Genomic DNA, 24,956 nt, shown 5'->3' on the forward strand with positions numbered 1-24,956 from the left:
AGATGCTTAACAACAAGACATCTCTGACAATGTGCTCTAGGCCTGCCTGTTTTTACTTTCTTTTATTCTTAATGCAGGTAATTTTTGGGAAATCTTCAGGTCCAGAATTTGTGCAAGAAATATACACAGCTATCACATACCATAATAAGTAAGTATTGGGAAGTATTAATCATGACCTCTTTCCATAATTCTTAGTGTACATAGTTAATCAAGCAATGCTAGTACTAATCCATTTTAAACTTTTTCTTTTTTTTTTTTTTTCTTTTTTTTTTTTCTTTTTTTTTTTTTTTTCTTTTTTTTCTTTTTTTTGTGGCTTTTTCATACCTAATTTGGATTGCTTACATGCATTTGCATAAATCAATACTGCATATTTGGCCATGGTTTTTCTTGATTGGAATTTTCAAAGGTTAGTGGAAAATACTCCTAATCTGAAGATTAGGGAGCAGAAGTAGGAAGTAGCAACAAAAATTTGTCACAGCATTCACTTCAGTGAATTCACAGATCCACAAGAGCTGAAGGGACACCTTCATGCTTGTGAATGTGGACTCAGGATTTGGAATTTACACAATAAATATGCTGGAACCCAAAATTAAAATAGAATGGTTTTGAAAGTATAGAAATGTGAAAGCTGAATCATTACAGATATTACCATCTATCCTCTTCCTGATTCAGAGCTGTAGATAGTTACTAAATATAGATGTATATACATGTATGTATGCAATTTAACCTGGATCTGAGGGCTGTTTTGAAGATGTATACAGTTTTTATAACAGTAATATCTAAAAGCCTACTCTCAAGGTTGTCTTAATCCCATGTTAGCATGGAAAACATGCTTGACATCTTTTTTAAACAGGTCTCCTGACTTTTATGAAGAAGTGAAGATTAAGCTGCCAGCAAAACTCACAGAGAAACACCATCTATTGTTCACATTCTATCACATTAGCTGCCAGCAAAAGCAGGGAGCATCTGTTGAAACCCTCATTGGGTATTCAGTAAGTTCCATGTTATACATGAGCATGTGTGTGTGTGTACGTGTATCCACATTCCATGCAATCTCACTTTGCTTATCAAGAATTTTGTCATATATTCCTTTTCTGGTTCTGGTAATTTAGCAAATCCAGTGGAAGTTCTTAATGTTAATTCACTGAAGCTGGATGCAGCCTGTGGTGTGTCCTCATCCTATGTGTATACGTTGCTGAGTGTCTTTCAAGTTGATTAATTCACCTGACTCAACTTAAGTTTTCACTTAAATATTTTTAATAGCATATTGCCAAATTGTGTTAGATTCTTCTTATTGAAAAAAACAAGCAAAAAACCCCAACACCTCTAAAACATATGCAATTACAATTATTTACTATTACCTAACATGTTCACACATGAGGTAGCAAATTGTATAATATTCTCCATTTTATATGGCATATTGTTTATTTTCTAAGATGTCTTTTACCCACATCAAAATTAAAACCCAGAAAGAACCTAGAAGATAAAATGTAATTCTCTTGCAATCATTATCCTCATGTTGAGACTAGAATGTTTTAGTTAAAGAAATACATATTGTAGCATAGTTTCTTTGACCTTTTTCTTTATAAATTGATATTTTTAACTGGAGAGATTTTTAAAGATAAGAGGAAAGCATAACTGATAAAAATCTAAGATTTGAAAATAGACTAATACTATGGCCAGCAACTGAATTGTGGGGCCAGAGAAGTGCTGTCCAAGTGTTCTCATCACCTAAATATAAAATTTTTCTGCCCTGTGATACTCAAATGCACAGCCTCTTTCAGACATGAATAAGAGAAAAATTAAGAATGTTCAAATATCAGTGCAGAGTTCTGATGAGTTATTCTGGCATTGTCATGGTAGCCACAGCAAAGATGTTTGATTTATCCCTAGCAGAATTTTAACTTTGTTAATTTGCTTCAATGAGAAGGATCCGTCTAATCAAGATAAATTATTTTTTTAAAGAAAAACTTGGACTGTACTAAGTCCTTCGGGTAGCATTTGTTAGAGAAATATATGTCACAGGTGAAAAGCTCTCTTTTGTTTTCTTCAAAATGGATGGTTTATGAAGCAGTCTTGTACCTTTTTGAGTGATTTTAAAATGCAAAGAAATTAATGTTGAATAGGTTAGAGCAGAGAAGCCTGGGTCAATATCTCATTTGTTGTTTTCTTGACTCTCCATAGCAAATTAGATAAATAGCCCTAATCATGTAGAATCATTAATAGTGCTTTGTTTTCATTTGCTTTAGTGGCTGCCGATTCTAATAAATGATCGTCTTCAAACTGGGCATTATTGTCTTCCTGTTGCATTGGATAAGCTGCCTTTCCACTATTCAATTCACTCCCCTGAGGTAACAAAGAAAATGATGACAAGATAATATTTTCTTAATGTAAAACATCAGAAATGTTTACAAACTAACATTACTGTCTCCTTGTGGACATCCCTCCTTTTTATACTTGAAAAGGGGAAAGCTTCAGAGAAAAATGTTCTTATTGTCACTGGTGTTACTATTATTTTATATTGTTATATTGTGTTTTTTAAAGTTAGATATCTAAGCAAATTCTTATAAATTGTCTAATCAAAGATACATTTGTTTAGAGGGCTTCAAGTCAATAATTTGCTTTCTTCCATAGGATCATTCACTCTTTTTTTTCTTTTTTTGTTGTGGCTGTGTAGGAGAAGGAGGAGAAATTAAACAAGATGCTACTACTGCAGCAAAAAGAAATGTTCTCTCTGAGTAAATATGGCAAATAGGAAACTGTCCAGAGGGTTAAAACTCCACCACATTACCATGGAGTACCTTTGGCAGTTGTTTAACTGGAAACTTCTAGCCTTAAAAGTTGCCCCACTAAAAGATATATGTTCAGCCTCTCTGTGCTGACATGCTCCAAATTTCCCTGTTCAAAGCATTAACTTTTTTGCATTTAGTCTCAGGAGAACAGAAAGATGCCTTGCCATGGCCCTCTCTATGGCACAGTATCCATATATCTACAATGAAGTGAACAGCACAAATACCTTGTAGACCTCAGCTTAAACAGACTTTTTGTTTGATCAATAAAAGGAAGATGATGATTCTCATTTCTTTTATATCACAGAAAGTTCCATCTCAGACACCACCTATTAAGTGGGTTGAAGGTCACAAAGGTGTTTTCAATATTGAAGTGCAAGCTGTTTCATCTGTCCACACTCAGGTAATGCATCAGAAGCAACACAAAGCCGTAGTTTCATTTCCAAGAGAATTCAGGTGTCCAGGCTGACTTAGGATGTCTAGGAAGCAAAGATGTTTACCCACACAGATGTTTAAAAACAACTGACATCTAAGGAAATGGCCCGATATCCTCAGTGAATTTAATCCTCTGGTGAAATGAGATCTGTTGGTACAAGTGAACAAGTGAGCAGTGTCAGCAGCAAGCCACATCAAGCAATAGGGATCCTGGTCTCCTCTTATCTCAGCAAGGGTCTACTTAGTTTGTGTTTGAAAGACACTGGCAGGGCACAGTGCCAGTTTCTGCACCCTGCATCGTCTGTTCTGCAGGGCTAGTTCAAACAATGTGTCCACATTTGCAGAGACCTCCTGCACCTCTCCACCTCTGGGGACAGGTAATACTGCCAGAGTGCTTTAGGCAAGGTCAGCTATTAGTGCCACATGGTGAGAGGACACAAGCTTAGTATTGAACAAGAACCCTTCTAGTCTCATTATTTAGATGTGGTAGGAAATCAGAGCTTTGCCCATCTTACTGGAATACTGGTTTGAGGCAGAACACCTTTATTTTGTTTCTGATGCTTCACAGTGTCTCCTACCCATCAACTCATTCCAGTTAACTCTGGTAGTGGGGTCCTAACAATTGGAAGCACTGTGTCTGAAGCAAGTCCATCACCCCTTTGCAGCATGCTTTTTAAATACAAGTATGCCATACTCATAAGGCTAGAATGTAGGTGTGGGTGGCAGGGGGACTATAGACAGAGTTTTATCAGAGAGCAGAAACATTTTCATTAAATGAAGCAACAGTTTTAGTTAGGACTTTAACTTTTCTGGTTTTTATCTGATTTAACCACAATCTAAATTTGAGACAGAAGAAAAGGAACGAACTAAAGCTGTAACAGCTGTTTTACAAATTGTTCTATAGGCCTAGCCAGCACTGCAAGCCATAACAGTGAAAATATTTTCTCATCCCACCAGGTGGGACAATGAGGCTTTGCTTCACTAGCAGCCTGAACTGTATCAGCTTTCTTAACTGTGAGTGCACTCTATTTGCAGGACAATCACCTGGAGAGATTCTTCACTCTCTGCCATTCCCTGGAAAATCAAGTGACATTTCCCATTCGACTGGTAGACCAGAAGATTACTGAGGCTGCACTGGAACATGAATTGAAATTCAGCATTATGTGTTTGAATTCTTCACGCCTTGAACCTCTTATCTTGTTTTTACATTTGGTACTAGATAAACTTTTTCAGCTGGCTGTGCAGCCCATGGTCATAGCTGGCCAGACAGGTATGGTGGTAGTGCAAGCAACTTAGAATTGTGGAGTAAATGATTGATAAATATCCAGACTCAGATACAGTATTTGGGGTACTCCATTTCAGAAAGAGTTGTGCTTCTTAAGACACAGATCACACCTGATACACCTGATCAAACTGCAGAATTCAATCAGGTTTAACCGAGTTCCTGCCTTCTGCCTTTTTCCCCCTAGATAGGAGATTCTCAGACTCTAGTTGGGAGGTATGTTAAATTGTAGTAGTTTACTTAGCTGGAAACATAGTTCAGAAAGTGGGTTGTGGATTAATTCTGTTTGTAATTCAGTTGTTTTGCAAGGTAAACACCAGAAAAGTCACTTACCCTACACCTGACATTTCTGACTGTGCCATATCCTCTGCCAGAATATCTTTAGACAGAATTGGGTGAGCACAAAAAGAGAGGATATAGTAATGTACACAGATTTTTCTATTACTGAGGCTGCCAGTTTCCCATTACATATGTTAACTCTGGAGGGAAGACATACTTGGAAACAGTGGTGTAGTTTATTTCCTATCTCATTTTGCTAATCAACATCTGTCATCCACTATAATGTTTGTGGAAAAGCCTGCTGGTTTGTATCTACCTGTCAGCTGGAGAATAATGAGTCTTGCTGTTCTCAGGTATTTATAGGGGATGTGTGAAGGCTGCTTGAGATGGTAATTAACAGTTACAGTCTGCTTTTATGTAGCATGAAGTGGTGAAGCAGTGGTGGTTGGGTTCAAAGTTAATGTTTCTGCTGAAGAGTGGTGGTTTGCCTGCATAGACTTTGGGTCTGGTCAGCTACAGCAATGGCTGTCTAGACCTCTCAATTTCTAAGGACTAAATTAAAGCTTATAGGATTAGTTGTTATTGGTACAAAGAATACCCTCACCTAATTATATTTTACCTTTCCATGCTGAGACTAATTCTTGCCTTTGTTTCACAGCCAACTTCTCACAACTTGCCTTTGAATCTGTGGCTGCAATAGTGAACAGTCTTCACAACACCAAAGACCTGAGCAAAGACCAACATGGGAGAAACTGCCTTCTGGCATCTTATGTCTACTATGTGTTTCGTCTGCCAGACCCTCAAAGAGAAGTAGTCAAACCAGGTAATACTGGTGCAAGGGTTACAAAAGTATTCTTTTTTCTTGTTATGTGTTATTTCAGCATATCTTCAGTGCTTCCTAGAGAAAAACTTAGTGAACTGGCCTATAAAATAGAAAACAACTTCTCAGTCCCAGGCTGCATACCACTGAAGCACAACACTGTTCAGATATAACATTTGTCACAGAGGAAGGTCAGGGATCTCAGTGCTTCAAAAAGCAAAATGGATTTGCCCCCCATAATCTCTGTCTCTCTTTCAGTCATTTAAGGTGCAGGGTTTGTGTGAGAGAACTCCAGAGCTGTATGCAAACACTTCATGAAGATGAAAGTAAGAGACATCTCCAGAAATGAGGCTTTGCTTACAGGAATTTCCTCCAGAAACTAAAATCAGCTTAAGATACCAATTTCTTACTGGCCTGTGCATCAGTAAATAATTTTCAGTGCAAACTAACTTACTGCCAAGTTGCATAGGGCTGAGCTCTGCCAGAGAATCAAATCCTGTTTGTTGGCCAGCAAGCTGAGGGAGGGAATCCTTCTCTCCTCACGCTGGTGAGGCCACACCTGTACTAAAGTGTCCAGTTGTGGGCTCCTCAGTATGAGTGATCTGAACATAGTAGAAAGAAGAAGTCAAGGGTGACAAAGGTGATGAAAGGCCTGGAGCATCTCTCCTGTGAGGAGAGGCTGAGAGAGCTGAGTTTGTTTGCCCTGGAGAAGGAAGTGTCAGGGGGGGGGGTCTTCAAGGTTTACAGAGCCCTGAGAGGAAGGTGCAAGAAGACAGAGCCAGTCTTATTTGCAGTGGTGCTCAGTGACAGGACCAGAGACAGTGAGTACAAATGGAAACAAGGGAGGTTCCCTCTGACCATCAGGAAACACTTTTCTCTTCCGAAAGTGACAGATCACTGGCAGAGGCTGCACAGAGGGATGGTGGATTGTCTCTGTCTGTAGAGATATTCAAAGCCATTTGGATATGATCCCGGGCAATTGACTCTAGGTGGCCCTGCTTGAGCAGGAGAGTTGGACCATAATACCTCCAGAGATCCCTTCAAACCTCAAGCATTCTTTTATTCTTCTGCAGTCCATTGACCTAAAGCTTACAGGATTCACTTGGTCAGTTCCTGTGTATTAATTGTTAATACCACCAAGCAGCTGGGCTGTGGGAGCTAAAGATAGGAAAGCCCTTTTCTCTTTCAAATGTTTATTGAAATACCCCTCAAGGAATGTTTAGGCTGGTGTTAGAATGTGCTAAAATCTCTGAGCTTCCCTACACTTTGAAATTCTTTATCCTGGAAAAATGAGGTCCAAGCTGAAAATTGGGTAATCCTTTAGTGAAATTCCTGCAGACAGGGCTCCTTGCTTCCTTGGATACATTGAATCTGGTGTTAAATGTTGAATGTTGAAGGTGATATTTTGTGTTTAGGCCTGTGAATTCTGTCTTAATCTGGAGCAAATTTTAAAAACCTGAAGAAGAAGATACTGTAGTGGTGCCACTGCCCCTTTAATCTTTTGTTACTGCTTGTGCAATCAGCCTGTGAGAAACACCTGTACCTTGCCATACAATGCCTATGTAATTTGTTAAGAAAGTAGTTGGTGGTGAGATTTTTTCTGGAGCCTTACACTATTCAAAATGCTGATCCTATAACAGCACTGAGCAAAGCTGCCTTGAATCTCATGTTTGTGTCATAGATATATACGTATATATAAATATATACGTATATATAAATATATACGTATATATAAATATATGTGTATATATAAATATATATGTATATATGCATATAAAAATATATATATGTAGTAATATTTTTATTTTTATATGCATATATAGAAATATATATATTTTTATATGTTCTTTAGTCTCAGTTCAAACATCTCCCCATGGGCAGGTGCAGGCAGCAGTGCTGTTTTGGCAGAGTCTCGGTACAACACCTTTGGACGCACTTCCGCAGCGTCTGTCGGAAGCAAACTCCTGCAGAGCAGGGTGATCAGCTGCAGCAATCCTGACATCACTGTTACACAAACTGCTACTGACGAGGAGGTCACAAATATCATGTCATCTAAGGTAAGAGAGCAAAGTCAAATATCTCCAGAATCATGTGGGTCAAAACCTAGTGACCTAAACCTCTTCTTTGAGGGTCGTATTTGCTTCTTTTTACTTTGCACTGTATGTATCACCAGAAGCACTTGCTGTTTATCTGGTTTGGCATAGGCACATGTTAAATCCTACTGTTAAATTCTGATGTCCTACCAGAGAAAAGAGCAAGATGCAAGACCTCTGTCTCTTGTTTCTGGCTTAGATGCTATATTGAAGGATTTGCTTTTTCTGATGTGCCTCTCTGTCCTATTCTTCCTGACATTTAGCTTATGTTCACATCTGGTGACATGGGCTGGTCCGGCTTCCAAGATTCAGTGTCAGAAGACTACTATTGATTACACTGGGAATGGATAATTTACTGGTGCTGAATAATTTCCTGTTTAAAAAAAAAAAAAAAAAAGCAATTAATATATCAGCAACCCCATGATTTGATTTTATATCAGCTGTAGTATGGATTACATGCACATATTTTGTAACTGGATCTTTCCAAATACTTAATTTAACCACAAAGTATAGCACAAACTTCCAATGTCTTTCTCATCCACAACTAAAATGCCACCAACTGACAGCAGGATAGAAAGGACAATGCCAGTTGAGAAGCAGGATTTTGCTTTCCTTTCCTGGTTGGCATCTGGTACCTCCTGGTCTACAGCATCCCAGGCAAATTTCAGAGCTTTATGGGGACATCTGTTCTCAGCTCTCTGGGGAAACCAAAATCCAGACTTCCCCATGCAGCAGGAGCTGGAAAGCTGTGTCTCTGACAAAAGCAGTATTTTTCCCTTGTGCAAGGAGCTTGCTTGTAGCTGCAGCCCTGCAGCAGCATGTCTAGGGAGCTTTGAACCATATATCCCCCTTGTTTTGGCTTTTGAGTGTTACAGATGTAAAACATTGCAAGCAGATTATTTTCAGAAGCCTTTTGATTTCTCCATTGAATGATCACATGTCTCTCCAGTTAAAGTGAATCACTGCTTGTGTTCATTAAAGTAAACTGGAACTAGTAAAATTTACAGGCTTTGTCAATCTGTTTGATATGTTTATATGGGCATATGTATTCACCCATAGCAGTTCTTAATATCAGAGCTTAATAGCTTTATATATTTAATGTACCGTGTCCTAAAGAATAAAAAAGATTGAGGTATTTTTTTTTCTTCAAATTAATACAAAATTTAAATGTTTATTACAGTTTCAACACATTGATAAATTGTTGGCTACCTCCTTTTCACTGCTTTTTAAATTGGCCTTCTTTTAACTGAAGGAAGACTCCCAGGTGCCACGGGACAAACTTAGGAACAGTTACCTCCGAGAGGGTGAATTGTAAAGCTTCTAAAATACAGCTGCAGTGCTGAAATTGGGCACATGATGTCAGTGTTGGCATTTGCATGTTCCTGTGCCTGCTGTATTCTGGTGATCTTTGGCTTCCACTGGGAACGGGAGTGGGGAGGAGGAAAGAGAAGAGCTGTTAGGGTGAACATCGGTTGCATACCTTCCAAAAAAGCACCACGGCTGGTGATTTATTCTCTGTTATAACCTGATGTTATTTATTAACTTATTATTAACGAATTCCTTCTGGCTGTGCCCTCCAGCCTGTGGACCACGGCTCCAGTCGGATGTCTTTCTATGTTGAAGGAACAAATGACATGCAAAGTGTTTGTGCAAGCCCAAGACCATCCAATAAAAAGGTAGCCTATGAATTAAGCATGCGGGTGCACATTAACAGAACCTGGAGCCTCCTGAGGGAGTTCTGGCAACTAGCTCTTTTAAATGAGGAGAGTAGAGAGAAAAAAACCAAAAAAACCAGCTAGTTTTAGTGAATAATGAGTTTGTGATGGAATATTGAATCAGTGAGTAAATATTACCCAAACATATCTGCTTTTGCTCTACAGTCTTTAGATGCCTTTTCCAGGACAGATTTAGACAAGTAGCAGCCTGCCTGGATCCTCTGTTTGCTTTTTTTTCTCAAGGTGTTAGGGCCCCTGTCTTTTTCCATTCCTGTTTACTCTTGGATACCTGCCTTTACATGTTACAGTAAGCTGTATTCAGAAATATTTGCCATCTCTTTCTTCTGTAAATTATGTTTTTCTTTTCCTGTATATGTAGCTTTCAGAACCAAGAAATTCCTTCCTATCTTGAGCAGATATCCTCAAGCAGCTTTTTAACAACATAGAAGATCCCACATCACATAGATAATTTTTTCAGAGCTGTATCTTGTATTTGCCATTGATCAACAGCCAGGGAAAAACCCTGCCATGAGCAGTTCGGAATCTGAGTTACAGATAATAAATTTTCCTCTTTTACTCCTGTTTATTGGTTCAATTTCTGCCAAAAAACAGAGATGTTTATACCAATCTGAATATTGGATGGATTAATGTATGCTGTTCAATGTAAATGTGCTTAGCAATCTCATTAGCTTTATTGGTTTGTGTCAGGAATAAAAAAAAAATAGACTCTGCAATTAATTTTTAGTCCTGCTTTTAGTTTTCTAAGAGTTTAAAGCTGTGGAATTGGATGTCTTCTGATCAGATCTCACTGCTTAAAGAGTATTGTCTCCAGCTACAAACCTCCATACAGGCTTTACTATGGTTGTTGCTGTGTCTTTCTCTCTCTGTGGTGGGAGAGAAGGACATTCTCTCAAAATACAAGGATGTGCTAAAGGAAAAGTCTTAGGGGGGAGGGGAGAACATGACTGGTCCTTGTCATGCATTCAGCCAAGCACCTGAGGATAGACAAAAGGCATTTTCCAGTTCTGGATCCACAAAAAAGTGGATCTCACAGGAAAATGGGTCCCCATGTCACTTTGTCACCAACCTGCCTCAGGTATCACTTTGATCATGACTCTCCAGTATGGAGAAATTTCCCACAGGGAAGAAGGGTGTTGTTGAATCTGAAAGATGAGTTTATTGAAAAGCCATTTACCAACTGTCTCTGTTTATTATCCAGCATTTCCATGAGGAGCTGGCACTGCAGATGGTGGTCAGCACGGGTATAGTGAGAGAATCTGTCTTCAGATATTCCTGGTTCTTCTTTGAGCTCCTGGTAAGATTTGATGGCAGTATTTTGAAGTAAGTTAATGGTAAGATGCAGGAGGTACTCCAGGCACAGATTTAATCAAGTGGTCACCCCTTCAGTTATTCATCCTGTGTGAAAAGGAGAGGCCCCAGTTAATGGAAGTACAACTAAAGAATTTTCCATATGCAACTCAATTCCCCACTGACAGCTGATAATGGCAACATCCTGCATGAAATACATGCACAGTGTTCCACAACTTGCAGAAGGCTGAAAGGAAGATGGACATCAAACTGAGCCCTTCCTTTTCTGTGAACCTGTCCCTGTGTTTTCCACTTTGCTAACAACAAGGGAACGGTGACAAGGCTCCCCACACCCACAGTTTCACAGAGGAGATGGTTGTGAGTGGAAAAGCATACTGATTTCCACTGGCAATATATAGGTAACCCAACAGCAGGTCAAGAAATAAGAATTCACTCTCAAAGTGTCACTCTCTGTCTGTCATCATGAAAGGTAATAGTTGTGAACAGCAGTATTCCAGAGGAGATGCAAAGGACTGGGGAGGGATTCTAATTTCAGGTGCTGAGAGTAGACAACTGCATGAACATGAACAATAATCAGTGTCTATGTCTGAGTCTTAGGCTCTCTGTTATCATTGCCAGTACATGTGGGATTTATCACAGCAGCCCTGATAAAGTGAGAGTGATTACATGCAGGGAAAAACAAGTAGGCAATCTAACTCCCATCAACTCATTTGAAGAATTTTTACCTCCAGCTTGGGCATTTTTTAGATATCTTTTTTTCTGTTCTGCAGATCAAGAGTATGGCTCAGTATGTTCACAACATAGACAAGCAAGACAATCCACGAAGAAGCCGGTTCTCCAATCGCTTCAAAGATGATATTACCACTATAGTTAGTGTGGTTACTTCAGAGATTGCTGCACTTATAGTCAAGCCACAGAAGGTAAATGCATGGAATAAGTGCCATGGCTCCTTGCTACTTACACTGTCTTACACTGAGCCATGCTTAGTCCCTTTTCACTTTCAGTGGTGTCATTGGAATTAGACAAAACCAACGCAGTATCCTCACGTGGACCTTAAACAAGAACTATGGCTGTGCAAAGGGCAGCCTTTTGCTCCCCTGGCAGACAGTTTGTTTTTATGAAGCTCAGTTACCCAGCCTGCTTCTTGATTTGGATGCAGGATGATTTTATGAAGCTCAGTTACCCAGCCTGCTTCTTGATTTGGATGCAGGATGAAGGGGGAAATCTCTTTTTCCACTGATGAGAAGGGCTTGACACCCATTTTCAGTGGCAATGCTGCTTTATGCCAGGTTAGCAGGGCATCACACTGGAGCCCAAACAGGGCTTATTCCTTTTATTCCCCCTTTCCTATTACCCTCTGTCCTACTGCATCATGTCTTAATCCACAGTTGACTTCCCTGATAGGAGTGGACTATGCAATATGAAGGCAGTATTCCTCCTGAAGGTTGCAAAATCCATCCACAAGTGATTTTGCCACAGATCTCTTTAAAGAGGCACTGGCCACATGAAAATTAAAGACAAGAAATAAGCCCTTACTCCCATTGAATTTTTTCTCCCAATATATTTAAACAAGTTGCACTGACAAAACCATTTATAAAGTTGAAAGGATCATCACAAAATAGAACTTTTGTTTTATATTGATACTAATACGGTCAGTTTATATCACCGATGTCACTGTGCACTGGCCAGTTGGCAAAGTTGAGGTCACAAATAGGCACTGAGTGACTGTTCAGTTGTTTCCAGAGACTTGTTTTTATGCCCTGGAGCTGCCAAATGCACTGTACTAGCCCCTCAGTGTGCTCTGCCACAGGACAGACCAGGCTGGGTCATTTTCAAACCTGCTCAGTTACCAGATCTACTTTTCCATGTGTGCCCCATGGTGTTGCTGAGGAGCAGGTTGAGGAGCAGAAACTGGAAATGGGTCAAGACTATTCTCTGCCCAAGAGATTGTCACTGTGCACCAAGAAGTTATTCCTGAAGCTTTGCCCTTTTATTTGATCCTCTGGTGTGTTTCCATGATAGCCATGTGCAGAGAAATTGTTTCCATATAGATGTTTTTTTAATACATTTCAGTGACTTTGTTTTTTTTAATACATTGCAGGTTAGAAATTTGTTACATTAAAAATGTTTTCACGGAACTATAACTTTTGCCAAGAGTTTTTTATAGCTTCCTCACAAGAAATACATAGGGTTTTATGGACTGTTAACTCAATTTGATTTTGATAGAGTGAGTGTATAAAACCTGATTACGTGTGAAAATCCTACTGCAGTGTTTGCAGAATTAGGGCCATTGCAGTAGTTAATGTGTGTCTGATTTTTAACTCTAAGCAGTAATACTCCATGTGTTAATACATGGCTGAGCATGTCAGATTGCCCTGTGATTCTACAGTGATATGTCTGGAATATTTTATCCTACCCAGTCAGGTAGTGGAACACTAATTTTTTCTTTGCAGTAAAAAAAAACATTTTTCTGCGTAAATTCCAGATTGTTCCTGAACAGCAACAAAAAGGTTGAAAAATGAAAAATGAAATCACATCCACCCTGAGGCACTGCACACCTGTTCTCACTAGTCAGATACTCAAGTAGAAACAACATTTTTCTCAGTCATCTCCTGTCAGTCTTGAGTGAGCCTACCTGAGGGCTCTGGGCATTAAATGTTTGCAAATCCTACAGGCACCTCCACAATTTATCTTGAACTATATGTGCTGCAGAGTTTTTATTATTCAGATTGGTGTGTTTGAAGTAACTGTAGCCTTATTTTAGAGGACATATGCAGATCTTTGTGATATTTATTTGGGGGCTGGGTCCAGTTTAAAGCATGTAAGAGCTTAGCTGCTGGGTGGTGAAACCCACAGATTCATCTTATCAGTACTTTTTTATTATCAGTTTTATATTTAAAAATTCTAAACAAAATGTTTGTCATTCCCTCAGCAGAGCCAGTGCAGGTTTTTATTAATATTTTAAAACAATATTTTATGTTTTAAGTACCTGAAACAGCATTCTCTAATATGAAAGGTTTAACTGAAAATTTAAAAAAAGGCATATGCAGGTTTGAAGCCCATAGGGAATTCCCTTTCATTGTTGTCAGCCAAAAGTTCGCATAGGTAAACTGTTGTTCATTCATCCTGTGATATTCCTCTGTGAAAGCTATAGCAGTGTAAATAATTTACAGAAATGATGTTGTACAGTTTTGAAAACTTAAACTGGAGAACTGAAAAAACTTTTCCAGTACATTTCATGAGATGGTTCTGGAAACCGTGGCTTCCACTACTTTTTAATGATTCTGAAAAATCTTTGATCTTTATGTAAATTTTATATATCATAACTGCAATTCTCTTGAAATTTTGTTGTTTTTCTTTAAGGAAAGTGAGCAAGCTGAAAAAATTAATATCAGCCTGGCATTTTTCTTGTACGATCTCCTTTCTTTAATGGACCGAGGATTTGTGTTTAATCTCATCAAACATTACTGTAATCAGGTAAGCACCATGCATGATTAGGACTGGATTTGGCTTATGGCTAGTCCAATGTTCTGTTAGTTTCATTTATCTATCAAGATCCTTCGAGCTGTGTTAAAGGGCCAGGTAAATTTCCTATTTCCTATTGCATATGCAGACACTTTAAACCTCTTTTGATTTGTGGTCTGCAGAAAAAAAAAATTAATGGAGGTTAAGATGCTTTCAAAAGTGTCATACCTTGCACTGCTGCAGAGCATCCAGGGAGCCATTTTTCTTCCTTTTACTATTCACATCTCCTAGCAGCAGGGTCTGCAGACCATACAGAACTTTTGGACTTGGTCTTCTAGTGCACTGCTGTGAGAACAGTATTTAGATTTGGGTCATTCAATCCATCTCTCTTCTTGTTTTGCAAGCCTCTCAAAATTAAAAATAAATTACGATGTTTTATTTGGAGGGGAAATTTTTCCTGTTTTGTTACCTGATGTATCTGTTGTAGTCTTTAGCCAAAGGAAGGCCCCCTGTCACAAAGTGGCTTTCCTATAATGTGTGTCCTACTCCACTGATGTCATTGTTGGTATGACAGGAAATGGCAAGACCACTGCTGCTCTGTGTTGCCTACCAGAACTATTTATGAGCTTGCCACACACTCAGCGGAGTTTTATTTGGTTTCATCTTTGTGTTATGCAAAAGGGAAAAAATACTCTATGTTTTTCTTTTGGGAGGATAAAAACCCAAAGAATTTATTGTCTCTTGGGAAGTTGGTTAAGTCAGCCAGGGAAGAGGGAGAGAGACACAACCACAGCCAAACAAAGAGCAGCTAATGGATGGAAACTAGTTAGGTACAGGAACCATTAAGCATTTTAATGCTGGGCTATTTGTCTATTTTTGTTTCAGGAAGCAGGATATTTCACAGCATGGTAGTTTAAATAGTGCATGCCTATCACATGACACCTTTTTTGTTTGCTTTCCTAGCTCTCAAACAAGCTGAATTCACTCTCCACCCTGATTTCCATGAGGCTGGAGTTCCTGAGAATTATTTGCAGCCATGAGCATTACCTCAATCTGAACTTCTTCTTCATGACCTCTGCATCTGCTCCAACATCCCCTTCTCCCTCCTTATCCTCACAGGTGGGTATCCATTAGACAAAAGTGCATGAATGTCATATGAAGCACACATATAGAGAAAGACTTATGTAGTCCTGTATTCAGACACTTAGGTTAAAACTAGTCACTGTTGGGTCAGGGAGAACAACTTTTGAAAGAAGAGGAGAAAAAGACAGAGACCACAAAACTTCATCTACATCAGTTAAAACTTTGCATGATGCAGATATGTGCATCTCTAGAAACATGCAAACAGAAAACTATGGTTAAGGTAGACATACAAGGTCTGAAAGGAACATGACTCATAAGGCTTATTTGCAGGCACACCTTTATCCCACCCTTATACAATCACTATTTCAATATCTGTTTTGGAGAATTATGGCACAGCAAACTTTCTGACAGATCAGTAACAGTAAATAATATTTTCTTGGAGTTTTTACTGTCCTTAAAAGCAAAGCATGGAGGTCTTAGGGTCACAATTTCTCTATAGTTTTACTTAATGCTAACCCTGGATATCAGAGAACTAGAAATGGGACTCTTTTGGCTTGTGGAATTAAAAAGAAGCCAGTGTAGCTCTTGCAACTAATTCTAGCAAGTCAAAGCTGAGAAGACACCTGTTTAATCATTCTTTCAATCAACATCATCAACTCTTTTTTTCCTTTAGGAGTAACCTATGAAGCGCAACCTGAGCAAATCAATAGGGCTTTTGTGGCCCTTGAGTGATTTAATACATTAGCAGACCACCCTTGCAGTAATTTTGATCTGTCTGCAGGAGAACTGCCCAACTAGAGTTAGGTTTTCAGTAAGAAATGTGGCCTCATGAGTAAATCTTTTGGAATTCTTGGAGAGAAACCAAATTCATTTAACTGGATGCTCTACACTTCAACATTATTCCACACAAACATAGTACAGCCCATGCCTGTCTGATTGAGGTTGAAATGAGAGTGGACTTGAGTAGGTGAATTCAAAATATGGGGCTACTCAGAGACAGGAGTTTCATTTGACCCAATGTGCTGGAAGACAGCTGCCAGAGTGTGGTATACTGCTACTTCATGTGTGTGTTTTCCAGGACTGTTCCCAGGTGACAGACAGAAATATTGGGAGACAATTTTGAAGAGTATAAATTAAAAGCAAAATTTGGACTCATAAGCCCTAGTAGCTGCACTGGGGAGTAGAATCTAAGACTTATGCTTACCCGATCAGGGCACAAAACCATTTGAGGTGACCTGTGGCACAGACCTATGATTGGAGAAGCTAAGAAGTTCACAGCACATATATAGCAGCAACTTTCCGTTCCTGAACTGGCAGTATATCTGTCACAGCCATAAGTTACAGCAGTCTGAAGGCTGCCTTGAATTATGCCAGCTGCTAGCAAGCTCAGCTTAAGATTTTCAGGATGAAAGGAAACACTGTTTGCACATCTTCCCTGACCTTATTTTTATGCTGGAGATCATGAAGGCTGAAGAAGGCACAGTGCAGAACTGACAATGAGTTCCCTCCTAATGCAGGGGCACCGTCCTGCTGTATGGTGCCCAATGACTGCTCTGCAACAGTAAAAGCAATGCAAAGAATTGTAAACATGGAGAAAATTCTGACTTTGTGTCCTGTTGTCCGTACTAATGAATACAGGGTAGGAATTTTGTATCTCAAAAAATGTCTAATTAGCTTCTCACACAGAATGGAAGGGATTAGTTTGCATCCTAGCAAGCAACTCATTTGAAATAAAATGCTTTTTGTTCCACACCTGGGTGTTTTCCTCCAAAATGTCCCATCTTCTTTAAAAGTCTTTGATTTTCCTCTGGTAGAGATTTTCCATTAGCTACAAGGACTGTGAGTACAATATGTCAAAGAAGCTTTGATTTCAGTGGTCATCCTTTAACGCCTCTGATACACTTCTGCAGAATTCTAGCTCCTGCTCCAGCTTCCAGGACCAGAAAATCGCTGGTATGTTTGACCTCACGGCCGAATACCGTCAGCAGCACTTTCTGACCGGATTGCTTTTCACTGAGTTGGCAGCAGCGTTGGATGCAGACAGTGAGGGGTGTGTATTCCAGGGGGGGGGGGTGTATTTGCAGATTTTAGAATGGGATTCAGTCTTGCTATCACTCTTGGCAAGGTTGTGGTTTGATTCCAGCATAGTCCTATTTCCCCTGCTCTTCTCTGTGGGTCACTGTAACATAGCATATAACCCAGTCATTGTTTTATTAGCAGTTTTCTGGTCCCAGTGAATAAAATTATACTATTTGTTGCAGTAGTGCTGACTAATTCACAATTTGAAAGCAGAACTTGAAACTTCAGTTACACTTATCTGTAAGCAGCTCTACCTTTGTCTGAGTTTAAGAATTTAACTAGACTTTGGCTGGAGTCTGATGCTTTTCTTTAAGCACCTCTCTTGATCATATTGAATTTTTATGGAAAGTCTGAAAAACTTGGGTGCTTTTTGATTGTGATAAAGTGGCTTGGAGATACAAGATCTTTTGCAGGGAATTTGAGTCTCTATTTACAATGGAAGAAATTATTTAATGAATATTTATGTATTAATTTCTGTCTTTCACTCGGTGTCTTAAATCTTTGATTTGTAAATAATTTGTTCATGACCCACTAATGGAGCTCGTGTATGTTTTTTGTGTTAACAGGATTAGTAAGGTGCAAAGAAAAGCTGTCAGTGCTATCCTTAGCCTGCTGAGTTCCCATGACCTAGACCCATGTTGCTCAAAAAAAGAGGTGAAGATTAAAATTGCAGCTCTCTACCTCCCTTTGGTTGGTATCATTTTGGATTCACTGCCTCAACTTCATGATTTTACAAGTAAGATCTTCTTTCTTTTGTTGATTGGTTGGTTGGTTGGTTGGTTTGTTGGGTTTTTTTCAGCTTGTTAGCAGTGTCTTGCCTAAACCATCTGTCAAATGTAAAAACTGATCACACCAAGTGTAGAAATGCTCCACAGTCTAGTAAGGTCAAATATTTCTTTACTTAAATGTAAACTGTATTTTTAAAGACAGAAAAAAATTCAGTGTCAAGTGAATAGGCCAGATTCAAATTCAGCAAATGATAGGCCAGAGATGTAAGTATTCTTGTCTGTCTCTTAGTGTAGATACTATCATACTGCAAATGAAAACTGCAAGACCTGCAAGAAATACTGAGATTTAGATAGGCTTAACATAAAAAAAAAAAAGAGTGATAACAGAAAGCAAGAGTGATACTGATACCATTTTACATCACAGTTAAAGAGATTGGATTGTGTTCTTTTTCTTTTTCCATTGCTCTTTAGGGATAGTAACATTGTACCAAAATTAATTTCAAGCAAATGTGTGATCACACAGAAAATACATTTTCATCATCTGTTATAACTATGAACTTTGCTCTACATTATGAAGCCTTTAAAAATAACATCTCTAAACTGTTTCATTGCATTTTGCTACATGTGTGTTCATATGATACAGCTGAAAGTACCTGTTTCACACTTTTGTTAAGATAGTAGATCTGTGCTATTTGGAAAATTACATTCCACTTCCATAAATAAAGTCTGTAAAGAAAAAAAAAAAGCATCATCTTTGAAGAATATACTTTTGTCACTAATTCTGAAAATACTTTACATTTAGATGTCTAGACAAAAAACCTACTACTGTGAAAGTAGTATTTAGCACTTTCAGTCTAGTAGGAAAAAAGCAGTTATTATGCACTGGATAATCAGTTCTTACTGCATTCTATTAATCCATGTGTTAACCTTATACCACAGATGAAAATGAGAGATTATGAGGAATCTCAGGTGTGCCAGTTTGTGTAGTTTTTCGAGTGTCTTTCTTTTGGAATATCTGTCATAAGAGGCTATTGACCTCATTCTGAACACATTAGGGTTGTCTGGTCAATCAACTTGTCTTGCACAACATGAAATGGACACTCATGAGATTTTTACAAAACTTAAATGTAAATATCCTTATTTGCTGAAAGTGATGTCAAGGACTAGTAGGGAACAGAAACAGGTAGGTTTCTGGTGCCTGGAATTAAACTTGTTCTTTAACCACGATGCAGTACTGGCTCTTTCAGTAGTCTAGCAGACTTAGAATTTGTTGAATATCACCAAGCCCATGGATGCATGAAATTGACAGAAACTGGCTTTTTCCAGTGTTGTGAAGCTCTGACGTAGCTTTCAACTTCAAAGGCAACCTCATGTTTTCTGTTGCCTTTGCTTTTAATTTAGCTTCTCTGAACACCTGGAGTTTATTTGACAAGTGTCCTTCCCTTATGTTTATTTAACAATGTGGCAGCCTTTGCAGATGGCCACAATCTGCCTTGCTAATGCTGCTCCTATTTCACTGCTTGGTACATCAGCCAGACCAGCAGCCTCAGGGATGAAGGTGCCAAATATTTTGCTAGGTTACAAACTGATGGAAGGCTGTGGCATTGTGAATGTCATTCATGCAGTTGCTTCACTGCTCCTGAAGTTCCAATGGGGTATTTCAAATCTAGTTTCAGATGCCCGCAGTGGAAAAGGACGCACAGGAAACCCAGAAGAAGAACAAGAGTCTGCAGGTGCAATCAATCAAAATGTGGCCCTTGCCATTGCAGGGAATCAATTCAACCTCAGGAGCTCTGGACTGTCCCTGGTGTCCCTGGTATGTTCATGACTCTGCCAGTCTTTCTTGCATCTGTTTTCCTTTTTCTTTGTTTTCCCCGTGTTTTCCTTTTGTTGCCACTAAGGACTACAGCCATAGTGTAGTCATTCCTCTTTCCTCTGGCCCCAGATAATGCCCCATATTCCTCCTGTCATGTCCTCCTCTTCTAGTCCTTTAATTACTCCTTACCATACATAGTTTCACTTTGTCTCCCACGGGCCTCTACCCACACCCAAACTGGTCTCATTTCCAGATTAGCAAATGCCACCATGACTCTTCCACTGCCTCCCAGTCCCAATCTCACCTGAATCGCTTAATCTAGGACACAATAACCTTTTTTCTCTTTCTCTCTTTCTTCTTATTTTTTGTTTATTTGGCTGACACAACTACATGGCAAGGAATGATCAAATAGTTACAGAGCATTTTTTCTACATTATTGTAAGGCAATTAACATACAGGCATCTAGCAAGCAATGCTCTTGTGCTTCTTTCTTTCACATGCATGCAATTGGTCCTGTCACTAGTTATACACACATATATTTAAAAAATCAATCAGTATAACCTAGATTAAAGAGGTTAAACTTTCTGAAGTCCAGATTTTATTTCACTGTAACTTAAATAACATTACTTTACCTGAATTACCTCCCTCTCTTTTTTTTTTTTTTTTGCTTTCAACTGACATTTACTTTATCTTCTCCTAGCCCTACAGACAGAGTGCTACACTAGGTCCTAATACTACTCGCAACCTTTTGATCTGTTTCCTGTGGATCATGAAAAATGCTGATCAGAATCTAATACAGAAGTGGATTGCAGACCTTCCATCCATGATGCTGAACAGGATTCTAGACCTCCTCTTCATTTGTGTCTCATGCTTTGAATACAAGGTACGTGAAACATGGCCTGATGTTGTTGTCCTGTTTTGGTTTAATTTTTTTTCCTTCCATTCTTGCTATCCAGGGGGAATCTGTTATTGACAATTTTTAAATTAACTCTTGTCTAATCTATGCTAGAAATAGGCAAATTAATTTACATAAAATAATCTAGCTGCCAAGCAAAACTCAGTCAAAACCTTTGAGGAAGTCCTATGTAGTTAGCTTACGCTGGTTATTTTCCCTTTACTGGAGGCTTGAGGGCTATTTTTGGTGGACAGTATAGTGACAACTCAGGTAGGTTCTGGACAGTACACTAGGAAAGACCTAGGGCTGAGCACCAGGACTCCTCTCTCTGACAGAGTCTTTATGAAACAAATCAAAAAAAACCTTCTCTCTGACATTAATTTCTCTCTCTGTAGCACTGACTGTGTTTATTAGTGGTACACACACTACTCATCTGCAACATTTAATTAGCCTTTATCTAACTGTCGATCATATGAATTGTCTTCTGCCCCTCTTACCAGTCTCTTATGTTGTGTTGTGGAGATGTACAAAGATGAAGGCATTGAGGTTGATTGGTCTAACTTTACTTTCAGGGCAAACAAAGCTCAGATAAAGTTAGCACTCAAGTGCTCCAGAAGTCCCGAGATGTTAAGGCCCGACTAGAAGAAGCTTTGCTGAGAGGTGAAGGAGCCAGAGGAGACATGATGAAGCGCTGCAGAATACCAGCTGGTACTTCATAGCCCTGCACCCCATGTCTTTTGGCAGGATCTCAAGAGGCTGTGGGCATCAATGAGTTTGTTGGGGTTTATGCATATTCCCCGTTTTCATCCTTATATTTTTCTCTCACGGACCTTTCCCTTGCAGACCTTTCTTAGTTTTGCTATGGATAAAAGTATCATTAGCTTTTAACTATGCAGAATGAAGCTAGGACTGAGCTCTTTTCCAGTGAAGAAAATGAGGCCAACTAAAAACTTTTAAGATATTCTGAAAAATTATGTTAGTGTCTAATCAAGAGCCAAGAAATGGTGTCAAAACTATCAGTAAGAACACATTGCTCATATAAAGAATGTTGATTCATTTTATAGAAGGAATAATTTGTGTTGTGGTCTTTGAAGACTTTAAGCAAATTAATGTTTTAAAAATCCAGGACAAAAAAAATAAAAATTATAGGATCCTATAATTTCATTAGAGCCCTGAGGCTGTAAAGTTCAATGGTTTTAGTCCTGACAGACATGTATCTTCTTATTTCAGTGAGCTATCAGACTTCAGGTGTCCCCTTTTTCTTTAATCTCACTGATGCATTTTTAGGGAATGACAGATCAGCAGGGATAAATGAAAACCTGCGCTGGAGAAAGGAGCAGACTCACTGGCGGCAGGCAAATGAGAGACAAGATAAGTAAGTAATTTAATAAATACATATTGCTTTTATGAGAGCCAAACTGCATGGGTCTTTAATGTTTTGTCCTTTATCCTAGGGTGTTCTATTACAAAATCAGGAGTTTCAATCCTTTCCCACTTTCAAAAAGAAAGAAATAGGAAATATTTATGTAGCAGAAGTATCCAGCTGTCTTTATGACACAACAAATTGATCACAAACACTTGAACGAGAAGTTTATGTGGCTATCTACATATTTTTTTCCTTCTTATTAACAGTGTGTTAAACACTGGTTATTGATGCAAGTTTTATCAATTACTCCACAGAGGCTAACTGTGACATTTATTTTGGTGTTGATATGGTTCCTCACTATATACAGAACTATGGTAAGTTCTTTGACACATTGAATCAGTTGAGCTGGGTTTGACATGCAGTGTTAAAATTGAGAATGGTTACTAGCAGGAGTAAGGGAAAATATTTCTGTAGCAAATATTTTTCTTATTGCAGATTTTAAGTTAGGATGTATGTTTCACCTTACCAGCACTGAAGGGCAATAAACAAGTCAGCATCTATGTTTACAGAAAACTGTATTTTCAGAAAACTGTATTTGTGTTACTAGTAGCATTTTCATATAGTATGTGCTAAGTTTCAATAATCCTGGAACTTTTGGTTTTCCCTAAAGAAGGTGTGTCACTTGTCCACAGATACTTGTTTGAATTTCAAGTATCTAAGCAGTCCACTGTCCAGCAGAGACAGTATGAGCTCCCATGATATCCTTCAACGTGTGTGAACTGCAACTGATAACCCTGGCTACTGCTATGCAGCTGCTACATTTTTGTAGCCTAGGTACCCATCCATGATTATCACGCTTGCTGTTAAAAACAAGATTGTTAATTTGAAATTTAACCATACTTTTAAATAAAAGAGTCCTTCCACCTTCTGTGCTAGATTGAAAGTTTCCTTCCTTAGCCCTCCTGAGAATTATCTGGTTGGGCCCAGAAGGATGGCTCTTTTCTGTTTTTCTTTTGGGGTAAAACTCTCCTGAGCAGCAAAGGTACAGCAGAAAAGCCACAGATTTTGTAGTTGCTCAGAAGTGTGATTGTAAGGGTGCTGGTCCAGCTACTGAAATGGCCCTTAGGAACTTCGGCTCAAGTCAGAGCAAACCTCCTCTTTGTGTTTCTGGCACAGAAGAGATCTCTGATAACACACTTTTGTTAGAACCTGCACCTATGGTTAGAGCATTTAGCTGCAGAAGAGATGTGTCCCGGGCCTTGTCCTTATGTCTCAACCAGAAGGGTATCATGCATTGCATCACCACCACCTTCTGTCTTTTAGAAATGTTTCAGACGTCTCTTAAATGCCCTGGGGCACTACTGTATTGACCCTGCAGCTGCTGGACATGCTGTCTTAGGTTGTCAACAGTCTCAAGAATCAGTGTTCTAACTTGCCTACATTAAACACTGCTGCTATGGCAATGAAGCAATTTCCCCTCTGCCCAAGCCTGCTATTTATGCTTTTTTTTCTGGAACAATTGGATGAGTTGCCTTTATTTCATTTGAGTTTTAGTGTCCTGCTACAGGCAGTGCATCATGAAATTACTGCATAGCTTATTGAAATGAACCATGATACTGAGGGCAGAGTGGCCATTACAGGCTGCTATTAAGGAAGGAGAAGCATCTATCTGAACCATCCAGAAGCCTAGTTTTCAGGTGTCCCCTTTGGGACTTCTGCAATACCAGCTCTCCTCATTTGACTCTTTAGTTCTGAAGAAACATTTAATTATTTTATCTTATGGAATTGTTCAGAATGGTATTCTTTGCATTTTGACTTTCTCTAAACAACAGACCATCTAATTCTTAGGGTACTTTCTGCATGCTTAATTAAAACTTCTTTTTTTCAGGACAAAAGCTGAGCTAGATCAAGAAGCTCTGATCAGTGGAAACCTGGCAACTGAAGCTAACCTGATCATTCTCGATATGCAAGAGAACATTATCCAGGTGGGAAACAGCAGAGTTGGCTTTGTACCAATCCCTGCTCCCTCAGAAGCCAGTGGAAGCAAGATTGATTTCTCCTTTCGTGTCTCAGGCAGTGCAAAATGTTTTAATTGAAGATCTGTAAACTTGTATAATCTGGAAGGGGGAAGAAAAATAATTAATTAATGCAAAGATTAATTGGCAGCTGCCTTCCTCACACTGCCGCCACTGGCCCCTTTTACTGTAGTGCATTGCACTACTGTGAATGAAAGAGAAATACATTTCTTTGTCTTCAGTAGATACTGTGAAAAGCCTATTCCACTGTGTCTACTATTATCCTGGAGTTTGGAGTGGATGAGGGAAGAAAAACCTTCATTTATGCTAGATCCTAGTAATCTGGAACTGGACTGCTGGGTGGCCTTTAGGCATACTTGCATGTATGATGCTGAGGTAAAAGGATTTAACTTTGACTCCCACAGTGTGCTCAGTTCAGGAAAGTAACTTCCACCCGCGTGGAGCCTTTCTGAAGAGAGATATACCCCCTAGACAATGTAATGAGCACAATTTACTTAGCTTCTAGGAGTCAGATACTGTAAAATTTCAGAGGTATTTTAAAAGCAGTGGAACCATGATCATTGACTCTGCTTAACTTGTTCTCCTGCTTTACAAGATCCACTCCAAGTTCATGAGTATGGGAATACGAGTGTTGGAGCAGCATGTATATTCATACATAGTAAAGAGAAAACATTTCTTGAAAGAATGCTAGTGAGAAAGAATTAACTATTATGCTCTTGTAGTACTGGTCATGATTTTCACATGAC

General features: G+C 38.9%; 1 protein-coding gene across 6 annotated transcripts in view; it reads left to right on the forward strand.

Annotated features, from left to right (window-relative positions):
* DOCK8 (dedicator of cytokinesis 8) overlaps positions 1 to 24,956 on the forward strand; it is an 86,567-nt gene that overhangs the window by 41,155 nt on the left and 20,456 nt on the right. For 5 of the 6 annotated variants that reach the window (XR_011723488.1, XM_071732330.1, XM_071732332.1 and 2 more), the window contains 19 exons: positions 78 to 148; positions 854 to 992; positions 2,250 to 2,351; positions 3,097 to 3,192; positions 4,260 to 4,494; positions 5,444 to 5,608; positions 7,487 to 7,662; positions 9,279 to 9,374; positions 10,633 to 10,728; positions 11,513 to 11,662; positions 14,106 to 14,219; positions 15,171 to 15,326; positions 17,201 to 17,340; positions 17,936 to 18,105; positions 19,768 to 19,913; positions 20,614 to 20,796; positions 21,381 to 21,516; positions 22,096 to 22,183; positions 24,063 to 24,159. Coding sequence is in view for 5 of the 6 variants with exons in the window: in XM_071732330.1 (XP_071588431.1) it covers positions 78 to 148; positions 854 to 992; positions 2,250 to 2,351; positions 3,097 to 3,192; positions 4,260 to 4,494; positions 5,444 to 5,608; positions 7,487 to 7,662; positions 9,279 to 9,374; positions 10,633 to 10,728; positions 11,513 to 11,662; positions 14,106 to 14,219; positions 15,171 to 15,326; positions 17,201 to 17,340; positions 17,936 to 18,105; positions 19,768 to 19,913; positions 20,614 to 20,796; positions 21,381 to 21,516; positions 22,096 to 22,183; positions 24,063 to 24,159 (2,556 nt within the window). In the remaining variant the exon portion in view is untranslated. The remainder of the gene's footprint in view (positions 1 to 77; positions 149 to 853; positions 993 to 2,249; positions 2,352 to 3,096; positions 3,193 to 4,259; positions 4,495 to 5,443; positions 5,609 to 7,486; positions 7,663 to 9,278; positions 9,375 to 10,632; positions 10,729 to 11,512; positions 11,663 to 14,105; positions 14,220 to 15,170; positions 15,327 to 17,200; positions 17,341 to 17,935; positions 18,106 to 19,767; positions 19,914 to 20,613; positions 20,797 to 21,380; positions 21,517 to 22,095; positions 22,184 to 24,062; positions 24,160 to 24,956) is intronic. The other variant, XM_071732331.1, reaches the window with a different exon arrangement.

This window comes from Heliangelus exortis, chromosome Z (genome assembly GCF_036169615.1).
Source record: "Heliangelus exortis chromosome Z, bHelExo1.hap1, whole genome shotgun sequence".
NCBI lineage: Eukaryota > Metazoa > Chordata > Aves > Apodiformes > Trochilidae > Heliangelus > Heliangelus exortis.